This window comes from Phoca vitulina, unplaced genomic scaffold, assembly GCF_004348235.1.
Source record: "Phoca vitulina isolate PV1807 unplaced genomic scaffold, GSC_HSeal_1.0 scaffold17, whole genome shotgun sequence".
NCBI classification, from domain to species: Eukaryota; Metazoa; Chordata; class Mammalia; order Carnivora; family Phocidae; genus Phoca; species Phoca vitulina.
The window spans coordinates 15,358,572-15,385,302 of record NW_022589720.1 but is presented as its reverse complement, the minus strand read 5'-3'; the positions used below and the strand labels follow the sequence as shown (position 1 = coordinate 15,385,302).

General features: G+C 35.0%; 1 protein-coding gene across 5 annotated transcripts in view; it reads left to right on the top strand.

Moving 5' to 3' along the window:
• The window catches only part of CDH18 (cadherin 18), a 574,093-nt gene that overhangs the window by 434,778 nt on the left and 112,584 nt on the right, over nt 1-26,731 (top strand). For all 5 annotated transcript variants that reach the window (XM_032415426.1, XM_032415422.1, XM_032415421.1 and 2 more), the window contains one exon: nt 20,896-21,063. In XM_032415426.1, the coding sequence (XP_032271317.1) occupies nt 20,896-21,063 (168 nt within the window). The remainder of the gene's footprint in view (nt 1-20,895; nt 21,064-26,731) is intronic.

Here is a 26,731-nt window from a genome sequence, read left to right as displayed (position 1 = left end):
TGAGTGCTGACTGACCATGTTGATGGTTGCTGAAGGTCTGGGTGGCTGTGACAATTTCTTAAAATAAGACAACAGTTTATCTTCATATAGCCTATTGATTACATTTTTAAATGACAGTTGAACTAGATAACATTTATTGAATAGTTATCACATTCAAGCACTGTTCTAAGTATTTCCAGTTTCACCTCATTTTAGCCTCTTGATAATACAATGGAGAAGGTACTGCTATTACCTGGATTTTACATCTCAGGAAAATGAAGTTCAAAGAGGTTAAGTAATTTTAGGGGAAGGGTGTGCCTGGGTGACTCAGTCGGTTAAGCATCTGCCTTCTGCTCAGGTCATGATCCTGGGGTCCTGGGATTGAGACCCACGTTGGGCTCCCTGCTCCGCAGGGAGTCTGCTTCTCCTTCTCTCTCAGCCCCTCCCCCTGCTCCTGCTTGCTCTCTCTCACTCTCTTACATGCTCTCTCTCTTTCAAATAAATAAATAAAATCTTTAAAAAAAAGTATTTTTTTTCCAAAGAGGTTAAGTAGTTTAACCAAGTAAGTAAAAGATCTGATCCAAACTTGGGCATTCTCATTTTAGAGAACAGATTCTTCATATGCTAAGCCAGCCTGAAATTGTCTCGAGTATATGGATGACTTCTCTTTGGGGCTGTACACTCTTCATCTGAAAGCTGTTGAAATTGTTTGCCAAGATCAGAAGTTGGAAGCTGGTTTGATATAAACTGGTATTACTATGCTAGAGGTTCAGTAGCCTTAGGAAGCAAAGATACTACTGGGACCAGAGCAAACCTGAACAAAGGGAACAGATGTCCTATCATGTTTTTCCTTTTTTTTTTTCTATTTATATTTTTGGTTTTGGCGTATTGTACTTTTTTGAAAGGATCCACATACAGAAAAACAACATTTTAGTGTCTGGCTTATTACAACTCCATGGGATAATTTTATCCAAACTTCTTCCTAGCTATGACCCACAAAGTCAGAGAAGAACCTTGAACTCCTCTTCACGGGAAGAAGGAACAGCAGTTCTAATGAGTTATCTGCTTTCTGTTTATTGTTGCTTTGCTAGCTCTAGGCTTCCAGACACAGGTGATTCAGAATGATTTAGCAACACAGCACAAAAAACTGGTCTTGAACATATTGCTTTCATCTGTCTTACAGCACCTACTCATTAGAGTTTGTTGGTGAAGTAAAACTAAGACAGTGTTTATGTGTTTCCTGTGACACATAGGATTAGGAAAAATGTACACTTAGTATCCCTAAGATTTTTCCTACCTTTGGTTTTCAAACTGCATTAAAGATTAATCACTAAAAGCTTATGTTGCTTGGATGGCACTTTTACAGTGGTGAGTAGATTTTCCCCTATTAGAACATTTCTTTGGTCAATTTAGTTGGACTCTAAGTGAGTGGTTTCCTCAATTTGCCTTCTTTTCCAAAAGCCAAAGCCAGTTATCACTTGCTCAAAATAAAATTTGGACCTAAATCAAGAAGCTGTGTATAACTTGGTCACTTACCTCTTATCAGTCAAGTTAGAAGGAAAGACACTGTTTTAACTTGCATAGTTCATGCAAAATATTCAGTAAATCCTTAAATGCACTAAAGAAATGTTTGATCTACATGCAGTTACCACCGTACTGTAATATTGACAGGAGACAGAATGGAGAGGAATTTCTTCCTATAAAATAAGGCAAAGGAGGAACAAATTAACAAATGGCCCACATGAGCTGCATAATAGAAGGTTTCTTTTAAATGACATTACAGTTAAAGTACAGGGTTTTATGAAAATGAAAATGTAGATTCAGAATTGGCAGGTCTGGGTTTGCATTTCCAGCAAGTTCCCAGGTGCTGCTGATGTTGTGACTCTAGGCACCACATTTTGCCTATAAAAGGTCTAAAAATTGAGAGAAACTATGGTGCTTCTGGTTAGTATGCTCTATGCCACATTAATGATCATCATGTCATTTATTAAGTTATTATTTCACTTAACAGGTGTTTACTGACAACTTGTTATATGTGGGGCCATCACTAACGTGTTTGGTGCCTGTCAGCAAACAAAAGGGATCCATATCAATGACCACCAGTATGACAGTCTGGTTGTCGGGGGCGATGAAGAGAAGATAGACAATACACAATAAAAACATAATAAAAATAAAATTGCATCAAATTAAAAAAAAAAAAAAAAAAGATATATGGATCAGGAGTGTGGAGACTAGGACCGAACGAAGTTTGGTATTAAATAAAGCCTCAGGGTTAATATTGGCATTAATAGCATGCCCAATTTACAAGGAATAAAAACAATCTCCCTGGAAAAAAAAAAATCTACCTGCAATTTGTAGATTTCCAAAAGCTTTATTTTAATTTTCCCCAGAGGAACAAAACTCTATTAAGAAAGAGGCACAGATGGTTTTGATTCAGTCTTTTTCTCTCAGTTTTGCTTGAGAGGAGATGGTATTTATTCTGTCATTTCTGGCTGAAAGAGAAGAATTGCATTGCTTATAAAAGGTAAATCCATGGTCACGTAAGTAAGATTTTAAAAAAAAAATTCATGCTTGCAAATTGCAAATAGGAGTGGAGATTCAGCTAAGAATACACATCATCCTGATTTTAGCTTTTTTTTTTTTTAGTGACTATGGTAATTCCACAAGTTACGTAAATAGTTTTGTCTTTACAAATGAAATAGCTTGAATTTAATGTGTATTGATAACACATTTTGGAGATTGGAGATAGCAGTGTATATGAAAATTGCTAACCAAACATTTTAGAGGTAAATAATTAAAATTTAAATTATAAATACATTTCTCTCTCAAGATACATCATGTGAACTGAACAATTACAAAACATAGAAAATAAAGTAAAATACTTTCACTAAGAAGATCATTTGGATTAAAAAAATAAGCATTCTTGGTTGGAAAAATGTTTGTGCATGGTTTTTGAACCATTAAGGAAGTGATTAATAAAAAAAGTGATTAATGTTTATTAATTAAGCCCCAGACCTAGTTGTAAAATCTGCACTTTATCATCCTTTTCTGTAGTGTTTATTGCCCTAAGTGAATCAGACTGTATAAAAATCAGGGGAGGGCTTTTTAACTCAGTAATTGAAAATCATCGATTGAGCCAGGTCTATTTCAGCAAATAGTGGTTTTATGGGTAATATCTCACAATTCATTGGCACTTTACTAAGAGAAAAATTCCTCTTTACTTTTAGGAAATTTTCCCTTGCTGCCATCACCTGTAATAAATACACATTTTGACTAAAAATTAATGGGAATGTCTATTGTTCCTCTGCCAAAGCACATAAAAATGATTGTAACTCTTCAAGGCAATTACTTTGGAGAATTATATTCTGTAAAACCATGTTAAGCTTGTTAAACATATCTGTGAACTCCTCTTTCAAAAATCATATTCAGAGATAATTTGTAATGCAAAACAAAAAACTGAAGTAGATAAAAGATGGATACACACACACACACAGCCTACTTTATAAGAATTTATACAATTTTTCTTTTTTTGGCCCAAACATATCATAATCACCTAAATCACTTATTAATTAGATATAGTCTCAAGTTACCACATACATTTCCAACCATCAAATGCAACTTCCAAAGATGAAGGGCGGTATTATCAAGGGTTTGACAGATACTCAACTTTCATTTCTTGTGGTCTTCAGGGAGTGATTCCACACACAAATAAATAAATAAATAAATAAATAAATAAAAATAAAAATTCACAGTAGCAACATCTTTGACATGAAAATTAAACTGAGAGAAGACAATTTTTAGAGTATCAGCATATGTAAATTTTATTTTTATGTAACCTGAAGAGAATCACCTAATGACCAAACATCAATACAGATTCTGATATACTTATGTCAAAAGAGTTGCCTACAGTAAAATATAAAGTACTCTGGTAGCAACTCTGATTAGGTAGGCCTGCAGATCTACGTAAGGACATGCTAAATTTATCCATTTGCTCTGGAAAAACAAATCTGGTATAAGTAATCAGTAGAAAAATCACTGAACACTTTTTAGCTAATCCAGATGAGTTATTTGATATTTTGTACCTTTGTCCTCATCAACAAATTAGGAATAATACGTAAATATCCTGCCCTATCATCTCATGGAGCCATTTTGAGTTGAAAGTTAGATTATGTTTCAAAGCTTGGTAAACTTTAAACTACTAAACAAATTGTAAGAGCAATGTTCATCCAAGCATCTTCTTTGGGAGAATATTTCCCATAAACTGATTATATTATCTGGTCATCCTGACACATGATAATATAATAAAAACAGTAAGAACAATGTTAATTTTTGCCTCTGATTTTGCTTATGTTTTCCAGGCAGTTTTCTAAGTGCTTTGCACATGCCTTTTTTTTTTGTTTGTTTGTTTAAAGATTTTATTTATTTATCTGAGAGAGAGAGAGAAAGAGAGGGCACATGAGCAGGGGGAGGGGCACAGGGAGAGGGAGGAGCGAACTCCCCTCTGAGCAGGGAGCAGAATGTGGGGCTCAATCCCAGGACCATGAGATCATGACCTGAGCCAAAGACAGACGCTTAACCAACTGAGGCACCCAGGTGCCCTGCACATGCCTTTTATTTAATCATTACAATAACCTTAGGGCAAGATAAGCACTTATGACCCACATTTTCTAAAGGAGGAAACTAAGTTGTAGAGAATTAATTTCTTTAAGGCCACATGGTTAATCAGTGAGAATAAGATTTGGACTCTATCTAGTCTGTCTTCAGAGTCCATTTCTTAACCAATACATTATTTTCCATACTGCCTAGATAGATTTCTAGTGTGGAAATGGAAAGAAGAGAAAACATTATCTTGCCCTACTAGACAGCAGTATTGTCATGTATCAAAATATAGTTAGTTACAAGCTCATTCTTTCACACATTATAAATAGTTCTGCAGAAATCGTGTAATATAATAATTTAGATGAGAGAAAACTTTTCCTTTAACTTAAATTCTTGCATACCATTATAAGAATACCTCAGGGAAAAGGGACTTGTCTTGAATTTGACCAATATTTCCAAGTTTAAGAAAGAAGTTCCTAGAACAGTGTAATTATATCCAGGGTCTTCTCATTTCTATCAGGGCCTACATCGTTTTGGTAGCAGAAAATAATTTAAATATTAATTAGGAGGTAACCCACCCTTCAACACCTCATTCTCTAAATAAATTTTTAAAACCATATTTAAAATAATCCAGATTGAACTCACATGGTTATGTAATGTTAACAAAAAGTCATGCTATTTAATATGTGCATATCTGCTTCAGGACTGTTTTCTGTACCTCTTTGTATTCTGAGTGCTTAACAGGTGATAATGCAATCAGTGCGCACCAAATTGATTACTTCATTGAAGGAATTAACGGAATTATTTTGATGATTTGTAATTTGTTAGAATTTGGTTGTATTAACATGCAAAATGCAATTGGAGGAAATAGGCTGCATTTAATATCTGTTGACATATGGAGATGTGGCTGATATCTTTGCTTCATTATTAATTCTGTTTGATGGCAGGGCTGCAATGTAAAATTTGAAGGCAATATATAATCCTACTATAAAGTAGAGAGACATCACAGAGACCAGGATATATGGGAATTTTTTTAATATTCTTTAGAGTGAGGACCTAGGTAAGTACACTGGAGACCAATTATTGCAGTATAGATGAATACACTGCATTGGCCGGTACTTAAGACATCACCGTGTTCTTTTACTTAGAGGCCTCCAGCAATCAGAGCAATCTTTGCAGCCTACTGTGAATCAGCCAGCAGTCAAGGGGAGAATGAATACAGAAAGGCATGGGTGCACTCAGAACACAGGGAGGCTGGGACACAGACAATAAAGTTCATCTTCTTCCCTAATTGATGGTGCCCAAATTAAGAAAAAAAGATTGAAAATAGTATACTTTTAAGTGTTCTATAGACCTAAATTTTGGTAAGTAAGGACCTGAATCACAAAGTGATTAAGTGAAACAACGGCAAAAAAATCATATTTAACAGAATGCTCGGCACATGGAAGGTATTCATAATTATGTATATATGCACAAAATTAGAGATAAATGAGACTCATGACAGTATATACTAAAATCCTGCTCATATAGTTAGGATTAAAGGAAACTGTCTAAAGGAAAGGGTCCTGGGTTTGGAAGTAGCACAGAGGCTTTTACAATCAGCCAGAAGATCAGAAAGAACGAAGGGAAAATAACTGCACATTTGGATGAGAACCTGTAGGAAACATGGTTAGGAGATGCAATTCTACTTGGAATTGCAAACAAACAAAAAACGCAAACCTCTGGAACTACAGATTGAGATATTGCCAATGCTGAGGCAAAAAAACAAATAGCTCACTATTCTAAATTCTCTAGGGGAAAATGCAAATCAGAGGATACTTCTTGAACTGTGAAGTTTCTGACTTGCATATTTGCTCTGGAAAAAAAAGAGTACATGCTCATCTTTGAACAAAACTGTAAAACAGAAATGTGTTTTTTTTAAAAGGCAGATGATAACTATACTGAGAATTTGCTATGTAATATGCATTGTTCTAAATGTTTTCATGAATTAAGTAATGCAGTTTCACATTAATCAAATAAAATATTTGTTGGTGTTTCCATGTTATAGCTGAAGAAAGTTAGGCAAGAGTATGGTGAAACCAAGGTTTGAGTATAGGCAACTGACTTTAGACCCCTAGACCCTCAACCATACCACACCACCAAAGTAAGTATGTCATTTTTGCAAATTAGTCTACAAATATAGCTAAGAGAAAATCCCAATGACTAAAGCATGTAATTGATGATCAAAAAGTGGAGTTCAAAAGAAACAGTAAATTTTTCAAAATTTTAAAGGAGAATAAGAAATATTCCTAATTTATTTTTAGGGAGGTATAATTGACACATAACATGATATTATTTTTAACTATACAACATAATGACTCAACATTGTATATATCATGAAATGACAACCCCAGTAAGTCTAGTTGACATCTGTCACCATATATAGTTACAAATTTTTTTTTGTGATGAGAATTTTTGATATCTACTCTTAGCAACTTTCAATACACAACACATAGTATTACTAGCTATAATCACCATGCTGTACATTACACCTCCATGACTTATTTATTTTATAACTCCCTTCATTTCACCCACCCCCTACTTCTTGTTCTAGCAACCAACAATCTGTTTTCTGTATCTACGAGGTTTTTGTTTTATTTTAGATTCCACATATAAATGAGATCATACAGAATTTGTCTTCCTCTGACTTATCTCACTTAGTACAATGCTCTTGAGGTCCATCCATGTTGTTGCAATGGCAAGTTTTCATTCTTTTTTTATGGCTGAATGAGATATTTTTTAAATAGTGCATTACAAATATAAATTTTGATGATATTAACAGCATGTGGTACCATCTCTGAGTGATTTTAAACATAGTATTGAATGATTATTATCTGTATCTCTTCAGTATTTAAAAAAGACAATATTATCTTGTCTTCAATTTTTATGGATAAAATGTAAGTTCCTTAAGACACTTTATAAGCCCTTCAACAAAGCTCTGAATGTTTTTGTGGTATATAGTAAAGTTTCTTGACCCAGACTATAACTTAAAAATAGCCTCAGAGTTTGAGAAATTGCTGGTCCAGTGATCTTGCTAAAGTTACTACAAAGGAGATATTAAGAAGTAAAAAAAAAATTATTTTTTAATTCTTTTAAGAGGTAAAAAAATATTTTAAATCAAGGATTTGAGTAAACAAATTTCTGTTAAAAAGCAAAGAAAAAAATGACAAATGTAAAATCATTTTGGAACTCAATGACATAAGAAGGCGTAAAATTGAAAAAAACTTAGGTTCATTTATATTACTCTGCTGCTTCTGAATTAACTGAGAATATGCCAAAATCCCAACTTGATACACCTTCTCAATTATCCATATGCATTAAATATCTCAGGCTTATGGCCTACCTGTGCTCACATTTGGTGCTCTCTCTTTAGTTAATTCCTTTTAGAGTTATTTCTGGAAGGGAAATACTGCCAAGCGAGATGTGTAAACTCTTGCCTAGTGAGCTTATGCAGTAACATTGACAAATGGTACTTGAATCAGTGGAAAGACATTTATAGTTTCTCTGGAAACCTAAGAGTGAACAGCATTGAAATAAGCAGCGAAAGGTGCTAAATCAACAAAAGTGATATGATTTCTAGGTTTGTTTTAATAGAAAAAGTCTCCAAATAACTAAATCAATGCCTCATTTGGTCTTTGTTCTTCAACCATCATTTGCCATGTTAATTTCCTTCCTAGTTCAATCCTTCTTCCATATCCTTCTCTGATTATGTCTTGTTCTCTAATATAAATCACTCTTCAAATTATAAATAACTCTATACAAAGAATTCCAAAATATTTTCAGGAAACCAGATCTTTATATTCAGTCTGCAATACATTACATTAATTAATGCAGTATTTTTCTATAGACTTCATAGGCCGCCTTAGGTGCTTCTTTTTTCTGCCCTGTCTCCCTACTAAGAAACAAAATGAGAAAGTATTGAATGACAAGTTATTGGTTAAAGAAAGGTCTTGGGATGAGAATTGGAAAGTAATCTCAAACTGTAGGATCCTGATCCACTTCACAATATATGAGCATTCTTAGCTGCAGAAACAAAACACATATACATGAACAAACCAAACAACAAACCAAAAAACAATGGATTCCTACTAACTCTGTATGCTCTTTCATGGAACACAGAAACAACATTAAAAATACAAATCTACAGTAGGACAAGGTTTATATATATTAGTTCTAGTTGGCAGGTGTCATGTAGGATATAGCTTGACAAAGGAAGGGCCACATTGATAATTAATACATGAATGGCAGAGGTGAGATGTGAATAGATTGTTTACATCAGTAATTGAAAAAAATTAAAAATAATCTACTCCCCCACCACTTAAATTAGGTTTTTTTTTGTTTTTATTTTTCCCTCTACAATGTTTTTCTTTCACTTTTGGGACACATTGTCTACTTTCCTAAGAGTGTCTAAGTGATCCCTATATTGTACAAAAAATCCTCCAAATTTGGTGGAGGAAAATTCAGTGTAGTTCAGCTGTTATCATACTTTCTGTTTAAACCTGACTTATATATTATATCTTATATCTTTGCTAACACAAAGGAGTAATTCTGCTAAGTCTGCCCATCCAATAGTTACATTTATAGAAGAAACAAAGAAATGTTATTTTCAGTCAAAATAGTCTTTTATGGGGCGCCTGGGTGGCTCAGTCGTTAAGCGTCTGCCTTCGGCTCAGGTCATGATCCCAGGGTCCTGGGATCGAGCCCCACATCGGGCTCCCTGCTCAGCGAGAAGCCTGCTTCTCCCTCTCCCACTCCCCCTGCTTGTGTTCCTTCTCTCGCTATGTCTCTCTCCCTGTCAAATAAATAAAATCTTTTAAAAAAATAGTCTTTTGTCATTTTATATGCATCAAAATTAGAAATGTTGATTTTATGACACTTGCTTTTTTTAATAAAAATAATTTCTGTCCTGATTATTAATATTTTAGTATACAATGCAAAGAATGAAGACTCAGTGAAGAGCAATTCAGGCCATTAATTGTAGTAAGTGGTACTCTCTTCATTATGTTGGGCAAGAGTGAGTTTATATCCATCCGTCTCTTTATAACTATCATTATTATCCTGATTTGCCAACCCAGACCTTTCTACTGAATGCCATGTGTTCAACTACTCATTAGTCTTTTTCACATAGATAGCTCTTAAGCACATAAAAGTCAATATAGCCATGAATTAACACTCTCTTCACTGATCTTTATATTATACTTCTAATCTTGTAGAGAGACTCGTCACTGACCCAAGTCCTTAAGCCAAATACTCAAGTGACATTTGAATCACTCCATTTCCCTTATACCCCACTTTCAATCAGTAGTCTTGCCCTTAAAAACTTACTCCAAAATGTCTCACATATCCTTTCCTTCATTTCATATCTACTGTTAAATTTAGATCTGACTGCCATGTTTCCCATTTTGATGTCCCTGACATCAATTCGTTTCCTACACTGTTCAGATCACATCATGCTTGACTTAGCAACAGTGTTTGTCACTTGGATAATTTTCTGTTCCTTGAAATGTTTTTCTAGGAAGTTACACTCTCTTGATTTTCTTCTTTACTCAATGATTACTGGTCATATGTTGCTTCCGTATTTTCTCCCAAACTCATTGGCATATGGCAGTGTTCAATATTTGAGCTTCTTCTATTCACTCTTCCCTTTGCTAATCTCATCATGCTTAATGGCTTTAAATATTATCTTTATGCTGACCACATTTATAACACTAGTCTGGACTGCTCCTCTAAACACCAACATAACATGTGCCAGCTGAACTTCTCTGTCTGGTGTCTAGGAAACATATTACAGCTCATGTCCAAAGTCAGATTCCTGAACTCCAACCACTGCCCACACACAATTCCCACAGTTTTCTGTATCTATCCAAAATCTTGGGTCACGCTCCATTCCTGTTTTGCTTTCATACTACAGATCTCATTACAAAACACTACCTTCAAGACATACCCAATGTCCAACTGCATCTCCTCACTTATATTCTAACTAAATTTATTGTAAATATCTCCTAACCTATCTCCTTAATACCACCTTCTTCCATACGGTCTTTTCCCAACCCAGCAGCCAAAACAGTCATGTTAAGACAGATGAGATCCTGTCATTCTTTTGCTCAAAACCTGCCAATCGCTTCCCATCTCATTTATTTGAAGGTCTTACAATAATGTGCATGTCCTAAATAATCTGGCCAATCATGTCATTCTGATCTCATCTCTTCTTGTTCTTTTTGCGTTAGAGATGCTGGCTGTACAAATTTCCAAATGATAAGAATCTTAAAACTCCATTATTTATAAGAAGTTATATTCTGTGTGTTCATTGCATATCAGTTATATGGAGGTCAATTTCATTTTACCTCTTCTCTTTATTCTATAAATACTATTTTTACCTGGACTGATAAAATATATTTACATGCACCATAACTGAAATATTTGAAATATATGTGTTTCTGTATATGTATGTGTATATGCACTCCAGCTCTGGCAAGAAGGGTTGGGTGGGTAGGTGAGAGAGAGGGAAGAAAAAATAATATTTAGGAAATACACAGTCTTGGTTTAATGGTGTTGGGGTAGATCTAGAAAGCCAACTATGAGTAATAAATGTGTGTATGCATGTGTATTATATGTGTCTGCATGTGTGCATGTGTCTGCATGTTCGTGTGTATGCATGTATGTATATGTATCTCTGTGTGTGTATTCCAAATTTGAATGCCATTGTTGCATAGCAAAATTACCCCAAAACCCAGAGTTTTCAAAACAACAGTAATTTTGGAAATCAGGCAGTTGAGAAGGGTTTGTCTGGGCAATTCTTTGATCCATGTGGCATTGCCCTAGTTATTTGGTAGCATTCAGCTGACACCTGGACTTGTGTGGATGTTTAAAGATGTGTCTATTCATATGCCTATTGCTTCAGTGGGAAGAGCTGGAGGATCTCAGATGGATCTCTTGCCCTTTCTATCTCAGGACTTCTCTATGTGTCCCTTTTGCTGGGTAGCTAAACTACTTACTCAAAGATCAAGGTAGAAGTTTTCAGTCCTCTTAAGTCCAGGGATAAAATTGCATTATAATGTGACTTCCATTGTACTGTATTCATCAAATCAATCATAGTTCAACCCTGATTAGTAGTACTGATATTTGATGCCCTGCAAAAAGAAGAACATAAACAGTTATTGGCCACTAGGAGCAAGATGAATCTTTGGTTTCTAAGTTTATCAGTCTTTCTTCTGTTGTACAAAAGACTCAGTCCTGTGGTCCCTGGGTGGCTCAGTTGGTAAAGCATCTGCCTTTGGCTCAGGTCATGATCTCAGGGTGCTGGGATGGAGCCCGGCATCAGGTTCCCTGCTCAGTGAGGAGTCTGCTTCGCCCTCTCCCCCTGCACCCCCTCCACTTGTGCTTGTGCTCTCTCTCTCTCTCTCTCTCAAATTAAGAAAAAAAAGACTCAATCTTTAGCTTTTGGAGTCATATCTTTCAGTTACCCAGAATTATCCATGATTTGTCTGACATCTTGATTTTCCTCAGAACTTGGATTCCAATGCTATGAGAACCCAACCAGGTCAAGGCAACCAGAGATTGCTTTTGAAACACAGTGGCAAGATGTAGACATCTTTCCAAAATCCGTTTCAGCCTCTTTTGTAGCATTTTCCCTGAACTCACAAGAAATCAGAAAATCACAGGGAAGTGATTATGACAGCAGAGTCTGAATTCTAATTTTACAGACTAAATGTTGGCTATCTTATACCTCTCTGTCCTTGGGCAGTTTTCTTATCCTTTCTATTCTTGCAATCCCTTTATGCTGAAAGCCTGAAAATGTGTAGAATGTTTGTCCATCACAAATGTCCTGGCAGCCCTATAATTTTATTGGTATGCTTATTAAATATATTCACTAGCAAGACTGGCCTTTTGAAATTATAGCTTACATTGAAACACCAATAACAGATATAAAAATAAACAAAATGCAAAAAAAAGAAAGAAAATCCAAATAAACCATTCAAAGTGAGAAGTATCTTTAACAATTTATCAATGCAACTGTATTCTCCTTGAGTCTGTCTGATTTATGCCTCTAAATCCACAGAGGGGGTAATACCTACTTTTGTGATGATGTTCCCCTCTCCTTACCTTCTCTGTCTTCCCCAACTCCCTTCCCTCTGCCCTCTCTTCCTGTCTCTCTTTCAAAACAGGCCAACCCTTTTCTATAGACTCCACAAGGTTAATTCCTTGACATAATGCCACTGTAGCATTAGGATTTTAATGTCAGGAAATCCTGGATTATATTTCAAGTTTTGCAAGTTTCTGGTCTGGGGAGAGTGACTTAAGCTTTGAGCTTTTTCTCTTATCGAGTGTATGGGCAAAATATATGAGATATATACCTGAAGGGAGTGCCTGAGTCATAGTTCATACTCAAAACATGTGAGTTCTCCTTCTTTTTCTCCCCAGGAGAAATAAAATGCTTCACCATCAATTTTAATGATAGGAAGAGAAAAAAAATAGAGAGGAGGAAAAATTGAATCTTCCTACTAAAGCATAAAAATGTCTTCCTTCATGAATTTATGGTTGTTAATTCCATGAGTCATAGCTTGAAGCTAAATATGTTGAGGGTTCTTTTTGTTCTTCTTTTAATTCTGGGATGCCAGGGTTTTATAGAATATTATATATTTTTCCTTAAAAATAAAATCAATTGTATAACAAAAATATAAATAAAATCTGAAGTAATCTATTACCCACTGGAACTTTAGAGTTTCAAATATGCTAAATGTAGCTGTAGAGATAACCTCATCAGCTCAGCCACAGTCAGTAACATCTGACAAGTAGTGAAGCTTAGTCACACTTTCCACAGGGGCAGCAACAGAGCTTTTCAAACTTTCAGTCACTTGAGGAACAAAACAGAGAAATATTCAGAGAGTTATTTTAATCACTGAGTACCTAATCTCTACTATTCTCCAACAATCATTTTCCAAGAAATCCAGTTTTCTTTATACAGCTATGCACATTCCAGATCCTCACCTTTGTTCTTATCAGATCCCCTTTCCATGGATATCCTATTTCTCCGTTCATGCTTCCATAATCTACAAATATTCTGTTCCACCATAAAGTACTCTTTGATCGTACTCATCCATTTTGATAACTATGACCTCTGATGTCTGGGTTTTGTTTACCATTTAATAAAATATATTTTCTGTATTGCTTAATTTCGCAGATTTATATATGTACCTCCCTATCAGTAAACACCCTAATCATAAAATTCTAATGTCATAAGCTCTGCCCTATATGTTTCTGTATCTCACATTTTATACAGAGCAGAAACACATTCAACATACATTGAATTGGTGATGAATGAAGAAAATATATTTCTGGAGCTGTCTTGCTGATGGATATATACAGATTTAATACCTAAATGTTTTTGCTTTCAATATAAACAAGAACTTACGGAAACCACGTAATCCTTACAAAGTCAGTAGGGAAAATTTAGAATATGTAGCTGAATAGATATCATATATGATATACTCAATAATGAAACAAACAGCAATTGAATAGCTAATATAATGAATCTTCCAGATACCTAGTACACCACAGTCAGGCAGTTAGAAAGTTGAATTTTTACTGCCTAGATTTTAAGTGTCATCGTGTAGAAAATGATTAATGAAACTTCTAAACATTTCAAGTCTCTCAGTGTTCATATTATTTTAAAGAAACATCTTCCAATGAAATATGAGCATCTTGAAGACAGATATCTTGTCTTCTCAACTCTAGGTGGATATCTCAAATTTGATCATTCATGAGAATTACAGAAGGAGCTTGTCACAAAAACTGATACTCTGACCCACTCCCCCAGATTCTAATTCAGTAGATCAAAGGTGGCTTCCTTAAATTTGCATGATAATTGGCACTCCATGTTATTTTTGTTATTAGGTGGCCCTTGTGCCTCATTAGAGAAATACGGGGGGACTCCTATATATTTTAATATACATTACATAATGATATGATAGACTTTAAATGAATGAATGAGTAATGGAGTAAATTAAGAAAGAAACATAAGAAGGAGTCAAAGTGTGTGTTGTAGTTTAGACATGGAAGAAAGCATGCCCGTTTCTCTTGTAAATGCATATGTGGACCTTGGTTGTTTCTGTAGTAATCTGAATGTGCACGCTGGTTTATTTGTTCTAACCTTTAGGAATTTTATTTTGTGGTCTTGTGTAGTATTACCTGAGGAACTAGATTTGTACATTTCCATCTTAAATTCTTTTTAGTGGGTAAAAATGCAAGAACACATTTTGGAGGATATATTGCTCTATATGAATATTGTCAGTCAGGGAAAAAAACATATGGTAGGCCCGTGAGCCGGGTTCTAACAAGTAATGCTTATAACCACAGATGAGTTTTCAATGTTATGAACTTGTATTCAGCAGAGAGTAATTCCCAGTTACAAGCCCCTACATATCAAGGTGATTGGGAAGCGGTAGTCAGAAGGTAATTTTCAGGCAGTGGGGCACCTGCAATCGTTTACCAGGAAGGTAATAAGAAACAAAACAAAATGATACAAGGGTAATCACATCCTGTTGATTCAACCCAGCTTCACAAGAGAATAAGAGGCAACTTTTCTGGTTAAAATTTTTGAAGTAAACATTACTAGTGAAGCTTATCCAACAAACATTCAGAATATGGTATTACCAGTTACCTAGCATGTTCTAAATAAAAATAAACAAACAACAACAACAAAAAAAACCCCAATAAAATAATTTTAGGTAATTAATTTAGCTGCTCTGTATTTTTTTTTTTTTAATTTACTTAAAGAAAAGACCATGTGGTAGGTATGTCCTTTTTATCAAGTTTATTTGGAAGGCAAAAGTAAGTTACAGTACAATCACTGGGTAGATTGATACATGGCAGAAAGAGCCAAACAAACATAATTTCTTACTTGGACTGTGCAAATATAGTTTATCCAAGCTTTTTACATGAGTTTAGGCTTCACGGTTTTGAAAAATGTATATATTTGTTGTCTGTGTGCATGTGTGTATCCCCGTATGTATATTCATTTATTGGCATGAAAAGATGGAGATAAAAAGTAAAGAAATGTATAAATACATAGTGGCAGCGCTTCATCTTTTGAGTTTTGTCTTTTCAAACTATGGCCTGCACCCACTTGCACTGGATTCACCTGAAGGAGTTGTTATGGCTGTTGGGGGTGGTCATTAAGAGGATATGTCCTCCAGTTGACCTACAAGCTGAACCCAGGCAATCAAAGATTCCTCACCTCCTCCCTTGTCTTTGAAATATTCTTTCTACCCACTATCCCATAGTGGAAGCAGTTTTTTAAGAAAGCAGTCTGAGTAAGCAGTATGTTGTTGAGACCATCTAGACTGTTTTTATGACTGAAACCACTTAAGTCCTCTGCATAAACTTTTAGAGAACATTCTTGTAAGTGGGTATGGAGATATACTCATCTTACAGCTTTCCAAGGCCAGTCTTATATGTAAGTTCCTTTGCTTTTTAAAACTGCCACCTAACAATCTGGAGTGGTCAGCCTCTTTCTTTGGTCTCCATCTATGGGGGGCAATTTTTAAATCATCAGTGGACTGAATATTTGTGTACCCCCCCAAATTCATTATGTTGAAACCCTAACTCCCAAAGTGATGATATTTTGAGATGGGGCCTAAAAGGAATTAGGTTTAAATTAGGTCATAAGGGTGGGGCCCTCATGACAGGATTAGTGGATTTATAAGAAGCACAAGAGAACCATATTTCCCTTTTTTATCTTTGTATACAAACTGGGGGAAAGCCATATGAAGACATAGTGAGGAGGCAGCTGCCTGCAAGCCAGGAAGAGAGCTCTCACCAGAAAAAAAGATGACACAGACATTACACCCTTAAAAAAAAAGTAACTCAAAATGGATCAGAGACCTAAATATAAAACACAAAACTCTAAAATTCCCACAAGGAATTGGGAGAAAATCTAGATGACCTTGGGTATGGCAATGATGTTTTAAATATAACACTAAAGTCATGAACTGTGAAAGAAATTAATTGTTAATCTTGACTCCATTTTTTTTTTTTTTTAATTCTACACTGTGACTGATATTGTTAAGAGAATAAGGAGATAAGTCATATCCTGGCAGAAAATATTCGAAAAAGACAAATCTGATAAAGGACAATTATCTAAAATATACAACAAACTTAAAACTCAACAGTAAGAAAACAAATAACCCAATTTAAAAACTGGACAAAAGACCTAACAGACACCTCACCAAAGAAGACATACATATGGGAATAAGAATTTGAAAAACTGTTCAACATCATATACACAGGGAAATGCAAATGAAAACAACAAGACACCACTACACCCCTAATACAATGGACAAAATCTGGAACATTGACTACAACAAATGTTGGACAGGATGTGGAGCAACAGTAAGTCTCATTTACTGTTGGTGGGAATGCAAAATTGTACAGCCACTTTGGCAGTTTGGCAGTTTCTTACAAAATTAAACAGAGTCTTACCATATGATCCAGGAATCATGCTCCTTGATATTTACTTAAGGATTTGAAAACTTATGTTCACACAAAAACAGTATACAGGTATTTAAAACAGTTTCATTCATACTTACCGAAACTTGGAAGCAACCAAGATTTCCTTCGGTAGGTGAATGTATAAACAAACTGTATATCCAAAGAACGGAATATTATCTAGCACCAGAAAGAAATGAGCTATCAAGCCATGAAAAGACATTGAGAATCTTTAAATACCTATTATCAAGTGAAAAAGGCAATCTGAAAATATACACTGTATGATTCCGATTATATGATTTCTGAAAAAGACAAAATTATGAAAAGAGTAAAAAGATCAGTGGTTTCCAGGTGTTGAGGGAGGGAGAGATAAATAGATGGAACAGAAAAGATTTTTAAGGCAGTTAAACTACTCTACTCAATACTATAATGATGAATATATTCCCTCATTGTCCAAACCCATAGAAAGTACAACACCAAGTGATCCCTAATATAAACTAAGGACTTTGGGTGATAATGAGGTTCAATATAGGTTCATCAATTATAGCAAATGCGCCATTCTGATGCAGGATGTTGATAGTGGGAGAGCTGTGCGTGTGTACTCCGAGAAGGAATAGGGAGAGGGTTCACGATAACTGTACTTTCTTCTCAATTTTGCTGTGGACCTAAAACTGCTCTAAAAAAGTCTATTTAGAAGGAAAAAATAAGTTACTGGGCATCAGCTGTGTTCTAGGCTACCCCACTTACAAGCATCTGGGCAATGTGTTAGAAGGAGATTATTGTATACTGGGATCATATTCCTATGACGATTTGACAGAGCATTCTCCAGTTACCTATGTGTCTTTGGGGGAAGTCATAGCTAAGCACATCCACTGAACCATCTTGAAGAGAACTGTGAGTTGAAATGGGTTCTTAGATAATCATTTCTGAGAAATATGTATCAACCCTGGACATGCTGTTTTCTTTCCATAAGCAAATTTGGCTGACAAGTTTCTTCTCACCTTGTGTCTGATGTAACTCTACTGTAAAATAAGGGATATAACGGCAATGGAATGAAATTACTGAAATTCATACTATAAAACAGGGCTTGTGCTGATTTCTCTTCTCTGATTCTCTTAAATGAATAACATTCAAATTGTATAAATATATCTATCATTCACTTTGTAATGATTGATTTTACTGTTATATTTTTATATTTAGCAAATAACACTTAAATGATTTCATTGTAAACCTTTATCCTGGACAATAATCTCAAACTTCTACACACCAGAGGCAAGTCCCATTTATAATGTATTCTTTTTAGAGCATCTTTATTTATTTTCAAATATTAGAAAGTATATGTTTCTTTCATAAAATATTTTCATAAATTCCTCGCTTGTTCATTTCTGCATCAATTCAATTCCTTCTTATACAATTATCATATGTGATAAAACATTGCTCTTTTTAATAAGGATGCTTGAGGCTTTTTTGTATGCATGAATTAGTTGAATCATTTATTACCATATTATTATAATTTCTCTTGATAAGAATAATTTTCATTTTTATTTAGCTTCAGGAAAATTTTCCTGAACTCCCTCAATTAAAAATTCACAAATATTGAAAGTTGTGGGATCGATTTTCCTGGTTCCTGAGGCTCTCCTCTCAAAGTCATTACACATACAATCAATTTGGTAAAAAAAAAATACTGCTTCAGTGTTCTATGTTCAAACTGATTGACTAATCCTTTCCACTTCTAAAAGACTATTTTTAACTTGAATATGCAACCCTATTTACTCTCATTATATCAATATACTGTCTATAAAAGTGTTTGTTAAACTCCGTAGTTGGCAGTTATTATAATTGGCATTGTCTTATGAATTGCACTACTAACTAATCAATTGTGTGTTTGGTTGAAGCCATTGGTGCCTTTCTCAAAAAGTGACATGATCTCTGGGGCGCCTGGGTGACTCAGTAGGTTAAGCCTCTGACTTTGGCTCAGGTCATGATCTCAAGGTCCTAGGATCTCATGATCTCAGGGTTCTGGGATCGAGTCTTGTGTTGGGCTGTGCACTCAGCTGGGAGTCTCCTTGTCCCTCTCCCTCTGCCCCTCCCCGTACTTGTGCTTGCTCACTCTCTTTCTCTCAAATAAATAATTTTTTTAAAAAGTGACATGATTCAAATATTTTTTAAAAAGTAAAAAAAGGTAGTTGTTAAATGTTGACCTATGTATGGAGTAGCAAATGTGTTTATATTATATATTTATATGCATATATAAAATAAATGTAAATACATATATGCATATATGCATACACTTATTTATAATATAGCTCATCTACATGAGGAATTTTTTTTATAACTCAGGTAATAGTCCCTGACCCTCTGGAAAATGTGTTTCAAAGTTTTTAAATTTAAGGTTCTACTGACAATGCTATCTAATTTATATGTACCTATGTTTGATACAAATAGAGATATAACACATAACATTTTTTTATATCTTTATTGAATCCAAGTCCTAGTTCATAAAAAAGTACCTTTAATGTGTCCTTTGGCACTATGAAATCAAGAATGTGATTTTTACCTGGTATTTTTGGAATCAATTTCATCACTTTGTTTTGCTTAGGTACTTAGATCTAGTTCTTATTGTAGTTGTTATATCCTGTTAAAAACAGTGACTTTCTTAATCTGATAAATGTTAAAATGACTCCTGCCTACAATCTTTGTTCAAGTACCCAGAATTCTTCAATGTTTTCCATCATCAAACTTTGACAACCCTGTCAGGAAGCTATGTAAATTGTTCTGTAAAGAGGAAGATTAACCTCTCCTCAAATCATCTTATCTGACACTTGTGAGGAGCATGACTTGTGAAATATTTAGTAATCCAGCAGAGGAGCAAGCTTGGGCTGTGCAGCTGCCCTCCGAAGTGCCCTAAGGAACACAAAGAAATGAGCTTCCTCTTTTTTTTTTTAATTATGTTATGTTAATCACCATACATTACATCATCAGTTTTTGATGTAGTGTTCCATGATTCATTGTTTGCATATAACACTAGGTGCTCCACTCAGTACGTGCCCTCCCTAATACCCATCACCAGGCTAACCCATCCCCCCACCCGCCCTCCCCTCTAGAACCCTCAGTTTGTTTCTCAGAGTCCATAGTCTCTTTTTTTAAAAATGTTTTATTGTTATGTTAATCACCATACATTACATCATTAGTTTTTGATGTAGCGTTCCATGATTCATTGTTTGTGTAGGACACCCAGTGCTCCATGCAGTACGTGCCCTCCTTAATACCCATCACCAGGATACCCACCCTCCCTCCCCCCCCTCAGAACCCTCAGTTTGTTTTTCAGAGTCCATCATCTCTCATGGTTAATGGGCTTCTTAATTGCCATGAATAGAATGTTTTGGGACTTGTGGTTTTAAACAAAGGATTTGAAGGTGCCTGGGTGGCTCAGTTGGTTAAGCGGCTGCCTTCAGCTCAGGTCATGATCCCAGGGTCCTGGGATCGAGTCCCGCATAGGGCTCCCTGCTCAGTGGAGAGCCTACTTCTCCCTCTCCCTCTGCCTACTTGTGCTCTCTCTCTCTATCTCTGTCAAATAAATAAATAAAATCTTAAAAAAAAAAAAAAAAGGATGTGATGACATGGTTTTAGTAACATTTTTAAGGCAGTGTTTGTCTCAGAAGACTGGCTTTCTCATGAAAGTATTTCATTTAAAAATGCACTTCTTAAAACAGAAAGAAGAAAGGTATATCTGTGCTATTTCTCATTTAATATATAATCCATACTGTTTTTTTTTTTAAATATGTATTACAGGAGTTATTAGAACTGCCTTACATAATATGGACAGAGAAGCCAGAGAACACTATTCAGTGGTCATTCAAGCCAAAGACATGGCTGGACAAGTTGGTGGACTTTCTGGATCGACAACGGTCAACATCACCCTGACTGATGTCAACGACAACCCCCCACGGTTTCCTCAGAGTATGTACTGGTTTCTTATGACTTACATTTATTACTCTTTATTTGCATAAAACAAAATGAAATACTTAAGTATATGATGTCATGTTACTGTTAACTTAAATGGGAATATTTTGTGTTTGTGCTATATGGTTTCCTTTCTATACACAAGAGCAAAGAAATCACTCTGCTTATTGTCTCCTGAACCTGGTAGATAATTGCCACCGTGTTAAAAAATGTGTTTCAGTTGGCATTATAGTTAAATATTAAAAATGAAATACTGGTACTAAGTACCACTAAGTATATCTTGCATTTGCTAAAGCAGTTATGTATTAATAAGGTATACAGGGAGATACCCAAAATACATTCTGATGCTGACATTCTACTCTTGCAAAAAAAAAAAAAAAAAAAAAAAAAAAAATTGCATATGTGCTTTTGGTGACTGAAATTGAAAAAAACAAAATCATGTTAAGAATGGATGCTCTCCACACCCACCCACCCATCCACACACACGCGTGCACATACAAAACATCCCACCGCAAGGTGCAGCTAATACAATAAGGTCTGCTCTCAGTAGAATATGAACCTTGTGAATGGAGGGCGCAAACTTGCAGGCAATCCAGGGTCAGAAGGTGTCAGTTCTGTTGAGTGTGAAGAAAAAATGGTGTTTATGACATCATCAGAATGGGAAAGAAATACGTTTCAGTATTTCTAATGTGGCAGAAATTGTGGATGGCATTTTATAGAATAATCTTTAATTATCATAAAAATCCTGTAGGGGTGCTATCCCTTATGTCCTTTCGACACATGATGTTTAAAAACTGCAATAAAGTAGACACCATGGTATGTCAATACAGGCTTTTCACAAGTTTGTGTAAAATGCTTTCCCCCACTGTATCTCTTAATATTTCTCTTGGTACACTCCAGGCCTAGCCACAATGGTATACTGCCTGTTCCCAAAATATAATAGTCTTACACATTCTGAATTCAACCCAGAATTTTCCATATTCACATTTCTCTGTTTAAAAGTCTTGTTATAATTTTCTCTGAAATTTGTTGCAGAATTAAAGAGTTAATAAATTCTTGTTTTCTGTTACGTGGCACTTTCATGTTATATTTATTTCCATAGGTACATATGGCTTCTACTATCATAAGTCTCTTTAAGTAAGAATGATGCTTAAATTGTCTATGTAACCTTAAGTGTTCAGATCAGAGCCCAGCCCTTGATAAATGATTGCTAGATGAATGAGTGGATGAGTTGAATTTAAATACTCTTTCAAACTACCATTGTTAAAAGACATACAAGTCAAGTTCATAGTTAGGTAGCATCAGTTTAAAATATTGGTTCTAGAAATGGGGCATCTGTGTGGCCCAGTTGGTTGAGCATCAACTCTTGGGTCATTAGATTGAGCCCCGCATTGGGCTCTGCTCTCCGCGTGGACTCCGCTTTAGACTCTCTCTCCCTTTGTCCCTCCCCCCACTCTCTTTCTCTAAAATAAATAAATAAATCTTTAAAATATATATATTGGTTCTAGAGATAGATTATGTGACCTGATTCATTCATGTGGCCTTTGTTCTATGAAGAAAGTAGGTTTATTATAAATCATAAATAAGTTCACATTACATTAAACCACAAAATTCAATTTTGTAACTTTACAAATTACAGTGCATTTTTGTATTTATTTCATCACTCGGTTCACACAATGTGCACATACATATACCACTCTATTAATGCTATTCTTTTGTAGTATAAAGACACTAAAGTTCAAAGATTTTTTTTAATGAACAATCATGCTAACCTCAACTGAACATAAACTGTATTACAGTTTACAAAGGCAACTTGTCTACCTTATTTTCAAGTAGATACTATCGCTGCTATTTGAAAGATATAGATTAATATTACACCTCTTAATAGAATGAAATTTAAGGGGTACACTACAAAGATTCAATAATGCTTGATCAGGATGCAAATAGCATCTCTCACTCTCTCCCTCCTTTTCTCCATAAACTAATTTTTAAATTTATGAGTCCATTAAAGTTGATTTTAAAAATCAACAGAAAACTGTACTTGTGATAAATATGGATAAATTATTCCTAATTTTATTCTTTTGATTAATAACAGGGTTATTGTTGAAACATCAGGTTATGGTGAAAACTGTTATCTTACCTGATGGGGAAACAGAATAAATATACACTCTCTGAGTAAACTCAATGTATCTAGGAAGGTCTACCTTTCTTCCGTCAGGAGCAGTCTATGCAGAATGACAGGCAGAGGTCAACCCTGCCACATTGTGAGACGCACTTAGAGTTTTGAAGCAGAGTCAGTACGCACCCAGAACCTTACACTCTGACTTGTTTAAGAGATACTTTAATCTGTACTCATATTGCATTAAACACAATGCTGCTTTCAGAATAATTAGTGTCATCTTGACAAGAGTGGCTTGTAGTAAATTATTTTTAATTTACCTCTAAGCATCATAACTCATCAAATGGACACATATATAATGGGAAACTGTAAATGCTTGGCAAGAAAAGAGATATATTATGAGGACTTATGTTCATGAAGCACCATGAAATGCACAAATCTTTATAGAATTCAACTTATGTAAAGATTATATCCAGTCATCAAATGGATCCAGTAGTTTGTTTCTCTTAAGATGTGACTTTTTTACAGGTCTCCTTCTGACTTCTTTCTCATTTCACCTGTCTCAGAGAGCCATTGTTTTTATATCACTACTATGATCAACTCTAGTATAAATATCTGCACACAAAACTTTGCAAAAATATTCCTTCAAAGCATTTTTCCCCTTTTTCTTTTGTCTGTAACCTACCATGCCCCGAGGAAGTGAATCAGTCTGTTATATCTTGTACTTTAATGTTATCACTGTATTTTTTAATTTGAAATAAATTGACTCTGAACAAATGTTTGAAAACTAGGGAATGAACTAGACTGATAATTTCCTTTATGAAGGCTTTACACTAGGTAGTTGCAAACCCAGTGACCTAGGATGAAAGGCAAATAAAGATCCAGGCTGAAGTAGGCTGCCTGTCACTGTCAGGGAGGCAGAGGGCAGAATAGAGACCGGTTGGTACATGCCTAAGAATAGGATGGCCACTGCTCAGTTCTACATAGTGCATACATGTGGCCAGGAAAATGTTAAGAAAGGGAGACACCTGGGGCACCTGGGTGGCTCAGTCGTTAAGCGTCTGCCTTCGGCTCAGGTCATGATCCCAGCGTCCTGGGATCGAGCCCTGCATCAGGCTCCCTGCTCCGCAGGAAGCCTGCTTCTCTCTCTCCCGCTCCCCCTGCTTGTGTTTCCTCTCTCGCTGTGTCTCTCCCTGTCAAATAAATAAATAAAATCTTTAAAAAAAAAAAAAAAAAAGAAAGAAAGGGAGACACCTGCAAGATTCAGAGTGAAAGAACAAATCAGCCCTTCTATATCGAGTATTTACTCAAAGGACATAATTGATGCCCAATTCTCCTTCACAGAAAAATCTTGGGGTGTAAAATTCCCCCATATTATTCCTTCTCTTGAAAGGAACGTATTCCACTTCTTAAGATTCTTGCAATGCCCTTTTCTGGCTTTAACTATGTTACAGTTATATTGCAGTCATCGCTTAATTTATTCTTAGGTAGGTAAAAAGTCACTGACCTCCATTATTCTGTGTAAATAATATGCACATAAAAATCAATAACTTAGATGAAAATTCACAAAGTGGACTCTCTGTACTCTAAATAAAAGGATCTGTATTTTTACAATTGCCTTTGAGTAAGTAAGAATGAATAACCTAGTCATAGTTGATATAATGCTGTGGAATATTTGGAGGATCAAGGCCTAAAAGTTCAATAGATGGCACTACTTTCTATAATACTAAGAGTTACAGATGTTTACCTGCATTGAGTAAATCTTAATGTTGGTGAAAAATAAAACACAACTGATGAATATATTGATGTTGTTATGATTTCGTTGATAGCAAAATATTTTAGAGGAAAGAACATTATTTTCACTTTATTATTTACATTTTCATGAAAAGAAATCTAAATGGCATATAATATATTCAGCGTTAATATTTTATTTGAAACAGGAATTGAAAGAAACAAAACAAAAAAGCCTCTCCTTTGATCAATCAAAATGTGAAGTGTATGTTTTAATTACCAGCGAGTTGACATTTCTCTAGTGTACTTTAAAAATGATATCTAGTTCATTTTTTCTTTTTCTTCAAGTCTTTATTTAAATTCCAGTTAGTTAACATGCACTGTAATATCATTTTCAGGTGTAGAATTCAGTGAGTCCCTTACACACTACACCCAAGTGCCCTCCTTAATGCCCATCACCCATTTAGCTCAACCCCTGCCCACCTCTCCTCCAGGAACGCTCAGTTCTCTATAGTTAAGAGTCTGTTCTATGGTTTGCCTTTCTCTTTTTTTTTCCCCTATGCTCATCTGTTTTGTTTCTCAAATTTCACATATCAGTGAAATCATACGGTATTTGTCTTTCTCTGACTTATTTTGCTTAACATAATACTCTGTACTTCCATCCACATCATTGCAAATGGCAAGATTTCCTTCTTTTTATGGCTGAGTAATATTCCATTGTGTGTGTGTGCATGTGTGTGTGTGTGTGTACCACTTTATCCATTCATCAGTCCATCAGTTGATGGACATTTGGGCTCGTTCCATAATTTGGGGTGCATGTGTCCCTTCAAATCTGTATTTTTGTATCCTTTGTATAAATACCTAGTAGTATAATTGCTGGATCATAGGGTAGCTCTATTTTTAACTTTTTGAGGAACCTCCATACTGTTTTCCAAAGTGTTTGCACCAGTTTGCATTCCTACCAACAGTGGAAGAGCCTTCCCCTTTCTCTTCATCCTCACCAATAATCTGTTTTTCCAGCCGGTGTTATTTTTAGCCGTTGTGACAGGTGGGAGATGATATCATTTTAGTCTGGTTACAGGTATATATTTTGAAACTTGCTGAGGGTTTTTCTAAATGTCAGTATGTATTTCATTGAGATAGTGTCCTTATGTACTTTAGAAGAAGGTAAATTCTACGCTTCATACTTAGTTTTCTACACATGTAAATTAGTTCAAGTTTATTCATTGTGCCATTCAACTTTCTATATCCATACAGAATTTTGTTTGTCAGCTATTGAGAAATATATGTTAATGTATCCCACTGTTTCACTGGATTGTTCTATTTATCCTTTTATTTTCTTTTGGTTTGCGTTTTTTTTTTTTTTTTAGCTATAGTTTGAAATCATGTTACTGGATGTACACAGATTTAAGGCAAGATATAGTCCTCTTGGATTGAAAATGTTTCATTGTGGAACATCTCTCTAATAATCATCTATAACTTTAAGTCCATTTTATCTGTAATATAACTATACCAGACTTTTTTTTATTTTTGATTAATGGTTAGATGGTATAATGTTTTCCATCATTTTACTTTCAAAGTATATTATTTTTATTTTTTAAAAGTTTCATATGAGCAAAAAAAAAAGTTTCATATGAGCCACTAACCTAAGTTTCTGCTATTATTTTGTTTTACTTTAATCTGGTTTCACAGTATCTATTGCTTATTTTTATTTAGTGTACGTACAATTAATTACTGATATATTTCTGTTCAAGTCTACCATCTTGCTATTTTTTTTTTAATTTTTGCCCTTTTTCTTCTTTTTTACATTCTTTG